Source organism: Camelus ferus, chromosome 26, assembly GCF_009834535.1.
Source record: "Camelus ferus isolate YT-003-E chromosome 26, BCGSAC_Cfer_1.0, whole genome shotgun sequence".
In the NCBI taxonomy this organism is placed as follows: domain Eukaryota; kingdom Metazoa; phylum Chordata; class Mammalia; order Artiodactyla; family Camelidae; genus Camelus; species Camelus ferus.
In genome coordinates, this window is record NC_045721.1 from 193,803 (window position 1) to 212,153 (window position 18,351).

The following is an 18,351-nucleotide window of genomic DNA, read 5'->3' on the forward strand; positions in this document are numbered from 1 at the left end:
GTTTCACTAATTAGCAGAAAAACCTTTGTAGATTCCTTGACGATGACTGATCTGTCGATCACTAAAAATATAAACATGATAAAACAGGCTATGTGCTTATCGGTCCCTCAGAACGTTCCTAGTAGAAGAGCACCTTTGTTTTTTCTCTTTAGGGTACAGAATTAGCTTTATTCCTCTACTAGTCTTTTCAACAAATTTTCAAGATCCAGTTGCTGGTTCAGTGGAAAAGTTGACCTAGAGCAACTTGGAAGTGTATAATGTGACTCTCACTTCAAAAATATTGCATGTATGTTCATTAATGCGTTTTCATGAGATCTCACATGTTCAAGAACTTCTAGTTCATTTATATAACAATAAATCTTCAAAGTTTGAGCACAGCAAAGCAAATGCATTTTTGCATTGCTCACTCTTTCCAATGTAAAGCTGTGCTGAAAGAAATTTTCTGGAAGTACCTTTTGGTCTCTGGCTTGTATGGTATTCATCTACAAGCATGTCCAATGTGTTGTTTGAAGATTTTTTTTTCCTTTCTTAGCAATGAAAACTATACCATTAATTATTTTCTTTTCCACATGGAAGTTTATTTATAGTGATTACACAGTAAGAAGAAAAAGGAAATGCGAGATAGACCTCACAGTATTTTGGTTTGAAGCTGATAGACCAAGGCCTGATGTGACAGGTGCACTTCGGAAGACTGAAGCTCTGAGCAAAATGCCCTGGAGGATAATCAAACTCTGGGAGAGAGGATAGTGTGTGTATGAGATGATGGATCTGTGACCTGTAAAGCAGACTATAAATTTCGAGCATCAATCCAGCAGTAGGAACGATTCTCCTTCCCTCATGGGCTTGGTGCCCTCTTATGAAATGTCTGGTCCTACAAGCCCATTAAGGAGCATTGAGGCCTCTGAAAATGTAGTTCACCCAAGAGAAGGAACTTACCCACAGGACTAAAGATATGCTGGGAAAGGATAGAAGGACACATCTAGCCTAAATTAAAGCCCAAAGCCCATTAAAGAAATCAGAGCCCATTAAAGAAAGGGAAGAGGTGGCTGTAACCAGGGACTGTGGCAATGGGCACAGAGGAATAACCAGGACTTCTTAAATTACAGAATTGAAGTGGGTCACTTGAAATACATAATGAATTGAGTTGATAATTGCGTTAGATTATTTATGAGTGGAATTTTAACTCTGATTATTATTATATTAGATGTATACTTCCATTTCAATCAGTATATTTCTATTTGTATTTTATTTCACTGTGTATTTCTATTTCAATCTACTTCTATTTGATTTTACCTGGAATGATTTGTAAAAATAGAAACAAATTCAAAAGAACTCTTTAAAAAATAACTTTTAGATTTCCTTTAAAGTTACAAATGAATTAAACATCCTCAATCACTATTTCATATTATTTATATATTTTAAATTATAAGATACAAGTGAAGATTTATGACATATATACACACAAGATACAAATAATTGTATCAATAATAGCAATGGTGATAGGCATGTATACCCCTGATCAATGAAAATAAACATCACCGGCACATCCACCACGTGCCTCTTCCTGATTGTGTTTCAGTTCCCTCTTGGTTTCTGTGTTTCTTACCCCTAGACTAAGAATTGCTCTATGTATTCAGTGTCATATATATATCTTATTATATTTTACTCCCTGTGTAAAAAAATATATGTGAAATATTTCACTTCATATACTCCTAAATGATAGACTCTTTACTTTTCTATGTTTTAACTGTAGCTGGAAATTATGTTGTTTTATCACTTCATTATTCAGCATTATCTTAGTGAGTTACTGTCCATGCTGAAATATGTAGAAGTAGTTTTCCATTTTCACTTCCTGAATGAAATGTTTTATGAATCTTCCATAGTATACTTATCCATCCACCTGTTCTTCCATGATGAGCACCTCGTGTGTTCCCAGTGTTTCTGGTTGCTTTGTGTTTGTGTGTGTGTATGATAGAAACACAACTACTGTAACATTTCTTATAGTATATGTTTCCAGGGATACGTGCCAAGACTTTCCAGCTTCTATACCCAGAGGTATAACTGCTGGAATGTAGAGTATGTGCCCGCTCAACTTTAGTAGATAAAGCCAATTTGTTTTCCTAACATTGAGAAACTTTACAAGAATTTCCATTGTTCTTCATCCTTGCCAGCAGTTGGCGTTTAACTTTTCATTTTTTGCTAAATTAATACATGTAAGTTGATACTTTATTTTGATTTTGAATTTCCTCTTTCCTGATGCTAATGGTTTTGAGCAAATTTTCATGTATTTCCTCATCATTTGGTTTGTTAATTTGTAAAATTCCTTTTCTGGTACGTAGCTGACTGATTTTTTCACTCCCCTGTAATATTGTTGCAGATGTCCTTGTTAGATGAGTACAGCATTTTGCTGGAAGGGGTGTGGTTTCCTTCCTCTTGCTGGTGGGTTTGGTCAGCCATTTGTTTTGGCCAATGGTATGTGAATGAAAGTAATGTGAATAACAACTTGAAGTGTGCTTGTGTGTCTGGGCTGGCCCACTTGAGCATTTGGCCAAGCCATGAGATAAAAACTCCAAGTAGCCATTGTTTATACTATTTATCAGCTTGGCCCATAGAATGAAACACATAGTGTTGAGTTGCCCCAGCTGACCCGCAGACATGAGTGAGAAATAAACACTTATTCTTATGTGCCCCTGAGCTCTGACACCTGCTTGTTTTGCAGTATTATGTAGACAATGACTGATAGACATCTGCCATTTTCTTCTATTGGACTGGATGTCCTTTTCTTATGGATTTATGAGAATTCTTTATTTATTCTGAGTTCAAAATTGTTGTACTCCAAATTTGCTGCTTCTTTTCACTCTTTTTTTGATGTAAATATTTCCCCCAGTTTTACTGACGTACAATTGGGAAACACCACTATATAAATTTAAGGTCTACAACATAATGATTTGACTCACATATATCATGGAATAACACAGCAAATGTAGTTAATGTCCTTCATCTCATATAGATACAAAGAAGAAAAAAAATAATTTTCCTTTTGATGAGAACTCTTAAGATTTATGATCTTAAAAACTTTCATACGTACCAAACAAAAGTGTTAACTATATTCATGTTGTAAATTACATTCCTAGTTCTTATTCATCTTATAACTGAAAGTTTTTATTTTTAACCAAGTTCATTCATTTCTTCCTTTCCTTCACCCATGGCCTCTGGTAACCAGTAGTATGCTCTCTCTCTTTTTTTTTTAATGAGTTAATTCATTTGTTTTAGATTCCACATGTACATAAATTAATGTGGTATTTGTCAGTTTCTATCTGACCTATTTCACTTAGCACAGTGCTCTCAATGCCCATCTATGTTGTCAGAAATGGCAGGATTTCCTCCTTTTTGATGGTTGATTAATATTCCATTACATAGATAGATAGATAGATAGATAGATAGATAGATAGATAGATAGATAGATAGGTAGTAGGTAGATATCACCACTTCTTCATTCATTCATCTTTTGATGGACACAGGTCATTTCCATGTCTCGGCTATGGTAAGTAATGCTACAATGGGGTGCAGATATCTCTTTGACATAGTGTTTTCATTTCCTTCAGATGTATATTCCAGAAGTGGAATAACTAGATCATATGGTTTTTCTATTTTTAATTTTTTGAGGAACTTTTATACTGTTTTCCATAGTGGTTGTGCTGGTATATGGTCCCACCACTAGTGCACAGCAGTTCCTTTTTCTTCACATTCTTACCAGCATTTGTTATGTCATGTCTTTTTGATACTAGCCATTTCAACAGGCATGAAGTGATATCTTACTGTGGTTTTAATTTGCCTTTCTCTAAGGATTAGTGATGTTTTTCGTGTACCTGTCAGCTATTCATATTACTTTTTTAGAAAAATGTCTTTGTGGGTCCTTTGTCCATTTTTAAATGGGATTATTTGTGAGGTTTTGGTATTGATTTGTATGATGAGTTCTTTATATATTTTAGATATTAACCCCTTATGAGATACATGGTTTGCACATATTTCCCATTCCATATTTTGTCTTTTCATTTCATTGATTTTTTGTTGTTGTTCTGTAGAATTTTTTCAGTTGACACTTGTTTATTTTTAATTTTGTTGCTCATGCTTTAGGTGTCACATCCAAAAAATTATTGCCACAACCCATGTCAAGGAGCTTGTTCTCTTCTGTTTTCCTCTAGGACTTCTGATGTTACATTTACATTTTTAAATCCATTTCAAGTTAAGTTTTGGTCATGGTATAAGATATCAGTCTAGTTTTATTGCTTTGCATGTAAAGATTCAGTTTTCCCAACACCACTTATTGAAGATACTGTCTTTTCTCCATTGAGTATTATTGGCTCCCTTGTCAAATATTAGTTGGCTGTATGCATGGGTTTACTTCTAGGCTCTCAATTTTGTTCCATTGGACTATGTCTGTTTTCATGCAGGTACCATACTCTTTTGATCACTATATTTTTGTAAACTAGCCTGGAATCAGGAAATGTGATGTCTTCTACTTTGTCCTTTCCCAGGGTTGCTTTAACTATTTGAGGTCTTTGTAGTTCCATATACATGCTAGGATGTAAAGATTTCATTAGAACCTCGATAGGGTTTGCACTGACTCTACAGATTACTTTTGGTAGAATAAATATTTGAAAGTGCCTCTAATTCTTCTAATCCATGAACATAGGATACTTTTGCATATATCTGTGTCTTTTCCAATGTATTTCATCAATGTCTTATAGTTTTCAGTGTAGAGCTATTTCACCTCCTTGATTCAGTTTGTTCTTGAGTCTTTTTGTTTGTTTTGATGCCAATATAAATGAAATTGTTTTATTTGTTTTTGAGATAATTCACTGTTAGTGTATGGGAATGCTACTGATTTTTGAATGTTAATTTTGTATCCTGCAACTTTACTAAATTTGTTGAATAGATTTAAGTTTTTTGGTAGGTCTTTAGGGTTTTCTATATATTAAATTATGCCCTCTGCAAATAGAGGTAATTGACAACTTCTTCCTTTCCAATTCTGGGGCTTATTTCTTCTTTCTTGATTGGTCTAGCTGGAACTTCAAGTACTGTGTTGAATAGGAGTGGTGAGAATGGACATCTTTGTCTTGTTCCTGACTTTAGAAGAAGAGATTTCAACCTTTCACCATTAAGTATGATGTTAGCTGTAGGCTTGTCACTATGGCCTTTATTGTAGTTAGGTGTGCTCCTTCAATACCTAGTTTGTTAAAAGTGCTTATTTAAACAGATTTTGAATTTTGTCAGCTACTTTTTCTGTATCTATTGAGATGATTATATGATTTTTAAATTCATTTTATTAATGTAATTTATCACATAGATTGATTTGCATATGTTGAACCATCCTGGATTTTCTGGGATAAATCCCACGTGATCATGGTAAGTGATCTTTTTAATGTGCTGCTGAATTTGGTTTGAAAGTATTTTATTGATAATTTTGGCATCTACCATCATCAGGAATATTGGCCTGTGTTTGCCTTGCTGGTAAAGTCCTTCTCTGGCATTGCTATCAGGGAGGTGCTGACCTTGTAAAATGAGTTTTGAAGTCTTCTCTCCTCCGGGTTTTTTTGGGAAAAGTTTGACAAAAGTTGACATTAACTTTTTCTTTTAATGTTTTGTAAAATAAAACACGTGAAACCACTTGGTCCTGGGCTTTCCTTCGTTGGGAGATTTCTGATCACTGATTCAGTCTCCTTGCTAGTATTTAGCCTGGATAGATGCTGTATTTCTTCCTGATTCAGCTTTGAAATGTGTATTTCTAAGAATTTTTCCACTTCTTCTAGGTTGTCCGGTTTATTGGAATATCATTGTTCACAGTAGCTTCTTATTATCCTTTTTATGTTTATGATATTGGTTGAAATATCTCCTCCTTCATTTATAATGATTTGGGCCCTCTCTCTTTTTTCCTTGGTTAGTTTAGTCTAGCTAAAGATTTGTCAATTTTGTTTAACTTTTGAAGAATCTATTCTTTGTTTTGTTAATCTTTTAAAATTGTTTTCCTGTTCTCTATTTCACTTATTTGTGCTCTAATTTTTATTATTTCCTTCCTTCCCCTTACTTTGGAATCAGTTTTTTTTTTCTTTTTTTAGTTCCTTAAGATATTTATTTCTACTTTCACACCATTGTAGTCAGAGAAGATACTTGGTATGATTTCAACCCTCTTGAATTTGCCAAGAGTTATTTCGTGACCCAGTGTATGGTCTGTCATAGATAATGTTTCATGTTGCTTAAGAAGAATGTATATTCTGCCATTGTCAGAGAGAAAGTTCTTTATATGTCTTTTCGGTTGAAATCTGCTGTTTTCTTACTGATTACCTGTCCAGATGATCTGTCCAATGCTGAGGTGGGGTATTAGAGTTCTTAGCTGGTGTTGTGTTGCTGTTATTTCTCCTTGTAGCTCCGTTAGTTCTGCTGCATATGTTGGGGCACTTCAGCATTAGGTGCATAAATATGTACAAGTGTGATACCTTCTTGACGGATTGACCTCTTTGTTATTATTCAATGGCCTTCTCTCTTCACATGATTTTTGTTTAAAATATATTTTGTATGATGTTAAGTATAGCTACTTCCACTTTTCTTGAGGTGTCATTTGATTAAAATATCTTTTTCCTTCCTCTCACCCTATGCATGTCTTTAAGGCTAAAGCAAGTTCTCGTGGGGAGTGTATCATTAAAACTTGTTTTTTTCTTTAATCCTTTCAGCTATTTTATGACTTTTGATTGAAACAATTAATCTATTTACATTTAAAATAATTGTTGATAGGTAAGGACGTACTACTGTCATTTTATTAAATGATTTCTGGCTGCTTTGCAAATGTTACTTAGTTTGTATTCTATTGTCTTTTTTTGTCTTTTGATGTCTTTAGGTATTAATGTTGTTTGACTGATGTATCATCTTCTTTTGTTTAATTAGTACAGGTTTTCCCCTAGTTATTACATAAAATATCTTAAAATTATAACACTCTATTTTGAATTGATAAAAACCTAACTTTTCAATAGCATTACTAAACTTTATACTTTTATTTCTTCTTGTTCTCACATTTTAGTTATTGATGTTATAATTATTTTATATTTGATAACTAATAACATTGTAGTTATGAATATTTTACTGTTTGGTGTTTAGCTTTTAAACAAGTTGTTAGTGAATTGCACATCACCATTACTATATTACAGATTCTAATTTTGAATATATATTTACTATTGACAGTAAGTTTTATCCTTTCTTACATTTTCACAAATTTTATTACCATATTTTCACCTCCACACAATCTCAGCAATTTTTGTAAGGCAGGTCTGTTGTGATAAACTCCTTCAGTTTTAATGGTTTTAGAACGACAAGGGCCTTGTTACTCTTTCATTTCTGAAGGACAGATTTGCCAGGTGTAATATTCTTGGTTCGCTATTTTTTTCTTTCAATATTTTGAATATATCACCCCTGGGCTAAAATGTTTCCCTTGAGAAATCCACTGATAGTCTTATGGGGTCTCTTCACGTGTTGTTTCTCACGTTTTTCCTTGCTGCTTTCAAATTTCTTTCCTTGTCTTTTACTTTTGACAGTTTCATTGTAAGATGTCTTGATGTAGGCCTATCTGGGTTCAAGCTATTTGGGCCTCATAGGTCTAAATGTCCATTTCTCTCCCCAAGAAGTTTTGAGCCATTGTTGCTTTAAATATACTTTCTATGCTTTACTTTTTCTTGTTTTCTTGAATTCTATAGTTATATACATAACTCTACAAATAGTTCTTTCTAGTTTTTTAAATTACTTTGTTGAATGTCTCATTTTATTTATGCATTGTTTTCCTGATTTATTTAGCTGTCTGCCTGTGTGTTCTTGTAGTTCACTGAACTTCTTTAAGTGGACACCTATTCTGAATTCTTTGCCTGAAGTTGATAGATCTTCATTTATTTGGTGTTAGTTATTGGAACTTCATTAGCTTCCTGTGGTGGTTCTAGTTGGGTGCCGGAACCCTGTGGGTGGCAGGGTGGGGGCGTTGGAGTTGGGGACCCAGCTGGCCTGGTCCACGAAGTTGGCCAGCCCCACGGCCCCGCCGCCCTGCCGCCCCGCCGCCCCAGTACCCGGCCCCACTCGCAGGGTCCCTACTGCCTGAGCCCCAGCCAGGCATCCGCGCTGAGGGCGGGAGGGGGAGGGTCGTGCACGCGCACGGACGCGGGAGCGCGCCCAGAGCGCAGGGAAGCTGGGCAGGAGCCCGGCGCTCCTGGACCAGCTCCGGAGGAGGAACGCGGCCTGGGTTGTGGGCCGCCGGGAGCCGTCGCCTCTGCTCCTGCCGCCAGGCAGGTAAGCGGGTGCTGGTAGGGGCGCGCAGGTCAGGGAGTCGGCGGGTGAGGTCTGGGCTGTGCAACTGGGGAGGTTCAGAGGGAGGGGTGTGTAGGTGAGGCGGCTCCGGGGCCGCCACGCTGGTTCATGGTGCTCCCCCGCCTCCCCACATTAGTCGTCCCTGAACACCGCATCTTCGCTGCCTCTTACACCCGGGTTTGGGAAAGCAGGTGCAGCTCCGGGAGGTGAGAGGTCTCTGGACGGCCAGGGAGCATCTTCGAGGGGCTCTCAGGACAAGGCCAGCTCCTGGGAGGCGGATGCGTTGCTGTCGCGGGTCCCGGCGGTGGCCTCGTTGGCATGAGGGCTGCCCGATGCAAGCCCCTGGGTTTTCTTTCCTATTCCCCCGCGGCCTGGACTGGGGCGGCCTCTGCTTCCCCATATTCGCAGGGTGCACGTCTGGTGATCAGCCTGCCCCTGGGAGGCAGACACGGCGCTGTCAGGGTGCGGGGGTGACCGCGGCAGCGGCGACATCATTGGCTACAACGGGGAGAGGGGTCTGTCCCTGGGATCCTGTGGATTTGCTCCCATCTACCCCGCGTCCTGAGGGCGGCCTGTGCTGCCCCAGGTTCACGGGTCGCAGGTGACAGGTCAGTCTGCTCCTGGGAGGCGGGCGAGGTGCGGTCAGTGTGAGGGGGCGGCAGCAGTGACAGCGGGAAATGGGAGCAAATCCCCATGCTTGCACTGGGCAGCCCCAATCCCGCCATCACTTCAGTAGCCCTCTGACAGCATGGCGCCTGCCTTCCAGGAGCAGGCTGATCTGTAACCTGAGTCCCGTGGACCTGGGGCAATAGAGGCTGAGCCCAGGGCTGGTGGCTGGGGAGTTTGAAGCAAGTCCACAAACTGGCAGGGGCAGACCCCTAACCCTCCGCCACCGCCGCCGCCGCCGCTGCCTCCGACCACACCGCGCCCCCCTCCAGGGAGCAGGCTGACCTGGGGATGTGCCTGGGGCAGCAGAGGCCGCCCCCAGGCCATGCCGCAGGGGAGATGGGGCAAATCACCCAGCTCACCAGGGGTAGCGCCCCTCTCCTCGCCGCTGCCCCAGGTTCGCAGGACACTGGTTTCCAGGACAGTGGGCTCCCAGGAAGCAGGCGCGGTGTGGCTAGGGGGTGGCCGGGAGGGGGGCTGCCCCCGGGGGAGGCAGGTGGACTTGCTCCCATCTCCCCTGGGGCCTGTCCTGGGGGCGGCCTGTGCTGCCCCAGGTTGGCAGGACGCATGTCTTCACGTCAGTCTGCTCCTGGGAGGAGGGCGCCGTGTGGTCAGGGGGCAGCGTCAGCAGCAGGCCAGGACTTTAGGAGGACTGGGCTATAGCCCAGGATAGCTCATTCTCCTCTCTTCTCTTGCTTCCTCTGTTAGTGGCTGTAGCGGCTTTTCCATTAGAGGCTATTACCAGATACTGAACGTAGGTTTCTGTGACTAACATTTGTAAATCTCAAACTTCCACATTTATCCTTTCCCAGCCCCTTTCCCTGGTAACCGTAAGAATGTTTACTAAGCCTACAAGTCTGCTCCTATTTTGTAGGTGAGTTCACAGTGTCTTTTTTTTAGATTGCACATACAACTGATATCGTATGGTATTTTTCTTTCTGTTTCTAGCTCACTTCACTTAGAATGATGATCTCTAGGTCAAGCCATGTTGCTGCAAATGGCATTATTTTATCCTTTTTAATGGCAGAGTAGTATTCCATTGTATAAATATACCACATCTTTATCCAGTCATCTGTTGCTGAAAATTCAGTAAGGTCGCTTCCATGTCTTGGCTATTGTATATAGTGGTGCAGGTCTCTTTTTGTATTTGAGTTCCCTCCGGATATATAGCAGAAATGGAATTGCTGAATCATAGGGTAAGTCAATTTTTAGTTTTTTGAGGAATTTCCATACTGTTTCCCATAATGGCTACTCCAAACTACACTCCCATCAGCAGTATAAGAGGGTTCCCTTTTCTCCACACCCTCTCCAGCATTTATCTTCATGAACTTTTGAGTGATGGACATTCTGACTGGTGTGAGGAGATACCTCATTGTAGTTTTGATTTGCATTTCTCTGATAATTAGTGATACTGAGCATTTTTTCATGTGCCTATTGGTCATTTGTATGCCTTCATTGGAGAAATGCTTGTTTAGATCTTCTGCCCGTTTTTGGATTGGGTTCTTTGTTTTTTGTTATTAAGCTTTATGAGTTGATTATATAATCTGGAAATTAAGCCTTTGTCAGTTGAATCATTTACAAATATTTTCTCCCGTTCTGTAGTTTGTCGTTTTATTTTGCTTATGGTTTCCTTTGCTTTTGCAAAAGCTTGTAAATAAGCTCAGTTAGTTCCCATTTGTTTCTTTATTTGTGCTTTTATTTCTATTGCTTGGGTAGACTGCCCTAGGAGAACCTTACTGAGATGTCTGTCTGATAATGTTTTGCCTTTGTTTTCTTCTAAGAGGTTTATAGTATCTTGTCTACATGTTTAAGTCTTTAAGCCATTTTGAATTTATTTTTGTGTATGGTGTGAGGGGGTATTCTAACTTCATTGATTTACATGCTGCTGTCCAGTTTTCCCTACTCCGTTTGCTGAAGAGACTGTCTTTACTTCATTGTATATTCTTGCCTCCTTCATCAAATATTAATTGACCAAAAGCTTGTGGGTTTACTTCTGGGCTCTCTATTCTGTTCCACTGATCCTGTATGTCTGTTTTTGTACCAATACCATGCTGTTTTGATTGTAGCTCTGTAGTGTTATCTGAAGTCTGAGAGGGTTATTCCTCCAGCTTCATTCTTTTTCTTCAGTAATGCTTTGGTAATTCCGGGTCTTTTGTGATTCCATATAAATTTTAGGATGATTTGTTCTAATTTTGTGAAAAATGTCCTGGGTAATTTGATAGGGATCGCATTAAATCTGTAGATTGCTTTGGGTAGTATGGCCATTTTAACCGTATTAATTCTTCCAATGCAAGAACATGGGATATCTTTCCATTTCTTTAGTTCTTCTTTAATTTCCTTAGTGTTTTGTAGGTCTCTGCATATGTCTTTCACTTCCTGGGTCAGGTTTATTCCTAAGTATTTTATTTTTTTGGATGCAGTTTTAAAAGGAATTATTCCTTTTGTATAAGGAATGTCACCGGTTTCTGTATGTTGAGGTTGAGTCCTGCTACCTTGCTGAATTGTTTTATTAGCTCTAGTTATTTTTGTTTGGAGCATTTAGGGTTTTCTATAGATAGTATCATGTCATCCACATATATGACAGTTTTACCTCTTCTTTTCCAATTTAGATCCCTTTTATTTCTTTGTGTTGTCTAATTGCTCTGGCTAGGACTTCCAATACTATACTGAATAGAAGTGGTGAGAGTGGGCATCTTTGTCTTGTTCCAGATTTTAGTAGAAAGGTTTTCAGCTTTTCTTGGTAGAGTAGTATGCTGGCTGTGGGTTTATTATAAATAGCTTTTATTATGTTGAGATATGTTTCCTGTGTACCCACTTTAGTAAGACCATGGCTCAGTGCGTTCAGGGGGCTGGGATAACGGTAGCAGAGGTAATGGCGGCAGAGGGAGGAGAGGGGCTGCCACTCAGGAGCCATTCATTTGCTCCCATCTCCCCTGTGGCTGGGGCTGGGAGCGGCCTCTGCTGCCCCAGGTTCGCTGGACCCTCGTCTTTAGGTCAGTTGCCTCCTAGGAGGCTGGTATGGTGTGGTCAGGGGACAGGGGCAGCAGGAGGGTGGCTTCCCCCTGCAAGCCCTTGGATTTAGTGCCATCTCCCCTGTGGCCTGGCCTCTGCTGCCCCAGGTTTGCAGGACTCACATGTATAGGTCAGCCTGCTCTCTGGAGGCCTGTGAAGTTTGGTCAGGGAGCAAGGAAGACTTGCAGAGGTGGCAGTTTCAGTGGTGGGAGAAGGGGGCTTCCCTGTGCCTCCCTGTGGGTTTGCTCCCATCTTCCCAGGGGCCTGGCCTGGTGGTGGCCTCTGCTGCCCCAGGTTCCCTGGAGGCTTGTCCTCAGTTCATGCTGCTCCTGAGAGGCGGACACTGTGAATTCAGTGTTTGGGGACTGCAGCAGTGACAGCGAAAAATGGGAGCAGATGCCTGCTCTAGCACGTGGCAGCCCCAGTCCTGCTGTTGCCACTGCCGAGTCCCCTAGATAGCCCCCCGCCTGCCTCCCAGGAGCAGGCTGACAGGGAGAAGTGCTTTGCAAGCTGAGGAACTTGCAGCTGCCTCCAGCCCCGCCTGCCCGCGCCCTGAGCCTGGGACAGCTGACTGCATGCCCGCACACACTCAGGATCCTTGTCTGGTGGCTGTCACCATGGTGATTGGAGCCTGGACTGCCCCGCCCACGAGGGGTGAGGGGTGAGGGGGTCAGCCTCGGGTTAGGGGTGCACTCGGGGTGAGGGGGGAAAGGCTGAAGGATGAAGGGCTGCCGGGAGTGGGGGGACCCTGCTGAGGGGTGGGCGGTAATCCCAGGGTGAAGGGTGAGGGGGACCATCTTGAGATGGTGAGGGGGGACCCCAAGTGGGGCATGAGGGGTCAGCTTGGTTTGTGGGGAGTGTGAAGGCAGGGACCTCAGTGTAAGGAGAAGGAGCTTTGTCTTAGGGGGTCCAGGTCGGGTAGTAGGCCTGGCCAGAGGTGGGGAGGTAGTGACTGGGTGGGGGACTGCACTGCAGGGGGTGCAGCTGGGGAATGTGGCCTGGTCCAGGGCCTGTGGTGGTACTAGTTGAGTATCAAGGACCCAGTCGGTGGCAGGGTGGGGGCTTTGGGGCTGGGGACATGGAGGGGCGGGCCACAGGGTAGGCCCTCCCCAACACCCCTCCCCGCCCGGCCCCACCCAGCCCCATTCTCCTTTTCCCACACTGCAGGAACCCCAGCCCGAAGCTTCCCCCTGTGGTCCAGCAGAGGCGGGGCAGGTATGCAAGCCTGGACGTCTGAGCCCGCCCAGAGCAGTGGAAGCTGGGCAAGAGCCCGGTGCTCCTGGACCAGCTACCCAAGGAGGAACGCGGCCTGGGGTCTGGGCCGCCACTTTCTGTCACCTCTGCTGCCTTCACTAGTCAGGTAAGGGGGCCCTGGTGGGGGTGCACAGGTCAGGGAGTACGGCGGGTGAGGCCTGGACTGTGCAGCTGGGGAGGCGCACAGGGAGGGGTGTGTGGGTGAGGCCCAGGCCGCACATCCTGTTAGGACCCTGAGGCGGGTCCGATCGCCCACCCTGGTTTGTGGTGCCCCAGCCCCCTCATTAGTAGTCTTTTCTGCCGCTTATTCCCTGGGTTTGGGATAGCAGGTGCAACTACTGGAGGTGGGAGGCAGCTGGACAGCCAGGGAGCCACCTCCCACTGGCCCTCAGGTCGTGGCCTTCCTGTGTAGGTGGACCAGCCTGGCCAGTGGAGGCCACCCCGGACCTTCTGCTTCACAGTTGACCTGGGGCACAATAAAGGGTGGGCCTGGGCCTTTGGGAGCTGTTCGCCCTGCCACAGAGATCAAAAGCTTTTGGCAAGTCTATTTTTAGTCTTTTGAGGACTGTCCCTACTGTTTCCCACAATGGCTGCACCAAACTGCATTACTACCAGCAGTGTAGGAGAGTTCCCTTTTCTCCGCAACCTCTCCAGCATTTCTCCTTTGTGGACTTTTCAATGAAGGCCTTTCTGACTGGTGTGAGGTGATATACTTCATTGTAATTTGGATTTGCATTTCTCTGATAATTAGTGATACTGAGGATTTTTTCATATGTCTATTGATCATTTGTATGTCTTCACTGGAGAATGGCGTGTTTAGTTCTGACCATTTTTGGATTGGGTTGATTTTTGGTTATTCAGTTGTATGAGCTGTTTATATATTCAGGAAATTAACCCATTGTCAGTCTCATCTTTTGCGAATATTTTCTCCTATCTTGTAGGTTGTCCTTTTGTGTTGCTTATGGTTTCCTTTGCTGTGCAGAAAGCTGATAAATTCAGTTTGGTCCCATTTGTTTGTGTATTTGCGGCTTCATGTCTGTTTGCTGGGGTACACTGCCCGAGGAGAGCATTACTGACGTGTGTGTCAGATGTTTTGCCTGTGTGTTCTTCTGAGAGGCGTGTAGTGTCTTGTCTTATGTTTAAGTCCTTAAGCGATATTGAATGTATTTTTGTGCACGGTGTGAGGGAGTATCGTGACTTCATTGATTTCCATGCAGCTGTCCAGTTTCCCCTGCGTCATTTGCTGAAGAGACTGTCTTTCCTCCACTGTATGTTGTTCCTGCCTCCTTTGTCGAAGGATTGACCAGAACTTTGTGGGTTTCTCTCTGGACTCTATTCTGTTCCCTTGATGTGTATATCTGTTCCCTCACCACCCCCCCAACGTTTCCAGTTTTATTAGGTAGAATTATTACAGTTTGACCGCACATACACGTTATATTGCGTGTAGATACATATATGCAGTATAGTGCACATTTTTTTTTAGTTTACATAATATGTACTACTTACCATTTCTAAGAAGAGATTAGGTTTTTCAACTTACATAGTTATCAAAGGGCTAAAGCCAACTACAAAAGAAGAATCAACAGAATGCGGTATTAACGATCATAAAGGACAGTCAGATGTGCTTACACATATTGAAGAAGTCAAAATGAAAGTTAGTCCACTTGTGGCCTTATTATTATTGTTGTTATTGTTTTGATTCCTCATATAAATGATATCATATGGCAGTTTTTCTTTCTCTTTCCGGCCCACTTCACTTAGAATGTCAATCTTCAGGTCCATCCATATTGCTGCAAGTGGCATGATTTTATTCTTCTTTTATGGCTGAGCACTGTTCCATTGTATAGATGTACCACATCTTCTTTATCTAGGCATCTGTTGATGGACATCTGGGTTGTTTCCATGTCTTGGCTGTCGTAAAGAGTGCTGCTGTGAACACTGGGGTTCATGTGTCTTTGAATTTTATTTTTCTCCGGATACGTTCCCAAGAGTGGGATTTCTGGATCACATGGTAGGTCTAATTTCATTGTTTTAAGGAGCCTCCATACTGTCCTCCATCGTGGCTGCACCAGTCTACGCTCCCACCCACACTGTTGAAGGGTTTCCTTTTCTCCACACCCCCTCCAGCATCTATCATTTGTAGACTTTTCGAAGATGGCCATTCTGGCTGGTGTAAGGTGATACCGCATTGTAGGTTTGATCTGCATTTCTCTGACAATGAGTGATGCTCAGCATTTTTTTCGTGTGCCCTATGGGCCATTTGAATATCTTCTGTGGAGAATGGTTTGTTTAGGTCTTCTGCCCATTTTTGGATTGGGTTGCTTGTGTCTTTGCTATTAAGGTGTATGTGCTGTTTGTGTGTTTTGGAAATTAGTCTCCTGTCAGTCACATCATTTGCAAAGGTTTTCTCCCATTCTGTAGGTTGTCTGTTCATTTCGTGGATGGTATCCTTAGTTGTGCAAAATCCTTTGAGTTTAACTCGATCCCACTTGTTTATTTTTGCTTTTATTTCCAATAGTCCAGGAGCTGGTTCAAAAATACATTGCATTAATGTATGTCTGTGAGTGTTGGGCCTGTGTTTTCCCCTAGGAGTTTCACAGTATCTGGTCTTACATTGAGGACTTTAATCCATTTTGAGTTTATTTTTGTACATGCTATTGGAGAATGTTCTCATTTCAGTCTGTTACAGGTAGCTGTCCAGCTTTCCCAGCAGCACTTATTGAAGAGACTGTCTTTCCTCCACTGTGTGTTCTTGCCTCCTTCATCATGCGTTAATTGACCACACGTGTGTGGGTTTATTGCTGGACTTTCTATCCTGTTCCATTGATCCCGTAGGTCTTTTTTTGTACCAATGCTGTGCTGTTTTGACTGTAACTCTGTAGGATTGTCTGAAGCCTGGGAGGGTTATTCCTCCAGCTTCGTTTTTTTTCTTCCATAATGCTTTGGTAATTTCAGGTCTTCTGTGTTTCCATATAAGTTTTAGGATGGTTTGTTGTAGTTCTGTGAAAAAATGTCCTCGATACTATGATAGGGATCACATTAAATCTGTAGATGGCTTTGGGCAGCGTGGCCACTTTGACATTATTAATTCTTCCAGTGCAAGAACATGGGATGTCTTTCCATTTCTTTAAGTCCTATTTCATTTCCTTAGTCAGGGTTTTGTAGGTCTCCACATAGAAGTCTTTCACTTTCTGGGGCAGATTTATTCCTAGTCTTTTATTTTTTGGATGTGGTTTTAAAAGGGATTATTACTTTCATGTAAAGAAATGCCACTGATTTCTGTATGTTGATACTGTCTTCTGCTACCTGGCTGAATTGTTTGATTAGCTCTAGTTGTTTTTATGCGGAGGCCTTAGTGTTTTCTATATATGGTTTCATGTCATCTGCATATAATGACAATTTTAACCTCTTCGCTTCCAATTTAGATCCCTTTTCTTTCCTTCTGTTGTCTAATGCTATGGCTAGGACTTCCACTGCTTACTATGTTGAATAGAAGTGGTGAGAGAGGCCATCCTTGTCTTGTTCCAGATTTTAGCAGAAAGGCTTTCAGCTTTTCACTGAAGAGTATCATGCTGGCTGTAGGTTTGTCATAAATAGCTTGTATTATGTTGAGATATGTTCCGTCTCTACCCACTTTGGGAAGACCACGGGCTCAGTGTGGTCAGGGGGCTTGGGAGGAAGGTAGAAGTAGCAGTGGTGGGAGGAGGGGGGCTGCCCCTTGGGAACCAGTCATTTGCTCCCATCTCCCCCGTGGCCTGACCTGGGGGTGGCATCTGCCACCCCAGGTTCACCGCACCCACGTCTTTAGGTCAGTCTGCTCCCAGGAGGCTGGCGTGGTGTGGTCAGGGGGCAGGGGCAGCAGTGGTGGGAGTGGGGCTGTCCTGTGCAAGCCCTTGTGTGTAGTCCCATCTCCCCAGTGGCCTGGCTTGGGGGCAGCCTGTGCTGCCCCAGGTTTGCAGGACTTTCATGTGTAGAAACAGACTCATAGACATAGAATACAAACTTGTGATTGCCACGGGGCAGTGGGGTGGGAAGGGACAGACTGGGAGTTCGATATTTGTAGATACTGGCAGACATATGTAGAATAGATAAACAAGATTATACTGTATAGCACAGGGAAATATATACAAGATCTTGTGGTAGCTCACAGTAAAAAAAATGCAACAATGAACATATGTATGTTCATGTATAACTGAAAAATTGTGCTCTACACTGGAATGTGACACATTGTAAAATGACTTTAACTCAATTTAAAAAAGCAAAAAAAAAAAAAAGACTAGGCAGACAAAAAAAAGAATAAATAAACCTAATTACCTACTCCCACGCCGCAAAAATAATTATTAAATAAAAGATTTTAAGGAGCAACAAAAATGACAAGCAGGAGTGACCTGCAAAGATTACAAAGTCTTACAAAGTTCTTATTTCCAGGTCTCTGTGTTTTAATTCGTGATTTTCTTACAAAATAGTAAGTAATTGGAAGCCTCCTTTGATTTCTGTCCTTCTTTTTTATGTCTGAATATGAGACTTAGAAAATCTCAACTTCCTTCCACTAGCTAGACCTGAGGTGGCCCATCTTCCTAGGACACACACAAAAGTTGTGCTATTTTAAAAATGCAATTCAGTAGGTCTTCCTGACTAGTAACAGAGTCACAGGTTATCCCCCATTACATGCCCTCTGGGGCATTTAGTCTAGACAGAGTTAAGTTCAACACTTGGCACAGAACTGTCTATTCGGAGAGAAGCCAAAAACTGAAAAGAATTTTTTTAGAATTAATAAGATACTAAGTTCCTATCTTCTTTCATGATGAGTTATTATAGAAAAATAACTGCATACCTTAAAAGGTAAGAATCTAATTTTCAAATGGGTGAAATTAACCTCCAGCTCTCAGAAAAACATACTTCAAATACAGTTTAGCTGAATGTATTTCCAGTGCCACTGAGCTTAGAATTGACACCTTTGATGAAATTTAAAGTGTGATTGAAAAGTAAAAGGATTGTGGTGCTTGAATGGAAACATTTATAGATTTTACTATAAAAAAGTTTTATTTTCTGTTGTGTAAATAGACCGTAGACCTG

General features: G+C 42.1%; 1 protein-coding gene across 1 annotated transcript in view; it reads left to right on the plus strand.

The window, feature by feature from the left end:
• The window catches only part of LOC116659968 (putative serine protease 47), a 47,033-nt gene that overhangs the window by 11,350 nt on the left and 17,332 nt on the right, over positions 1 to 18,351 (plus strand). Inside the window, exons 3-4 of the mRNA XM_032468380.1 lie at positions 12,500 to 12,675; positions 13,189 to 13,381. Of these exons, the coding sequence (XP_032324271.1) occupies positions 12,597 to 12,675; positions 13,189 to 13,381 (272 nt within the window). The 5' untranslated portion in view covers positions 12,500 to 12,596. The remainder of the gene's footprint in view (positions 1 to 12,499; positions 12,676 to 13,188; positions 13,382 to 18,351) is intronic.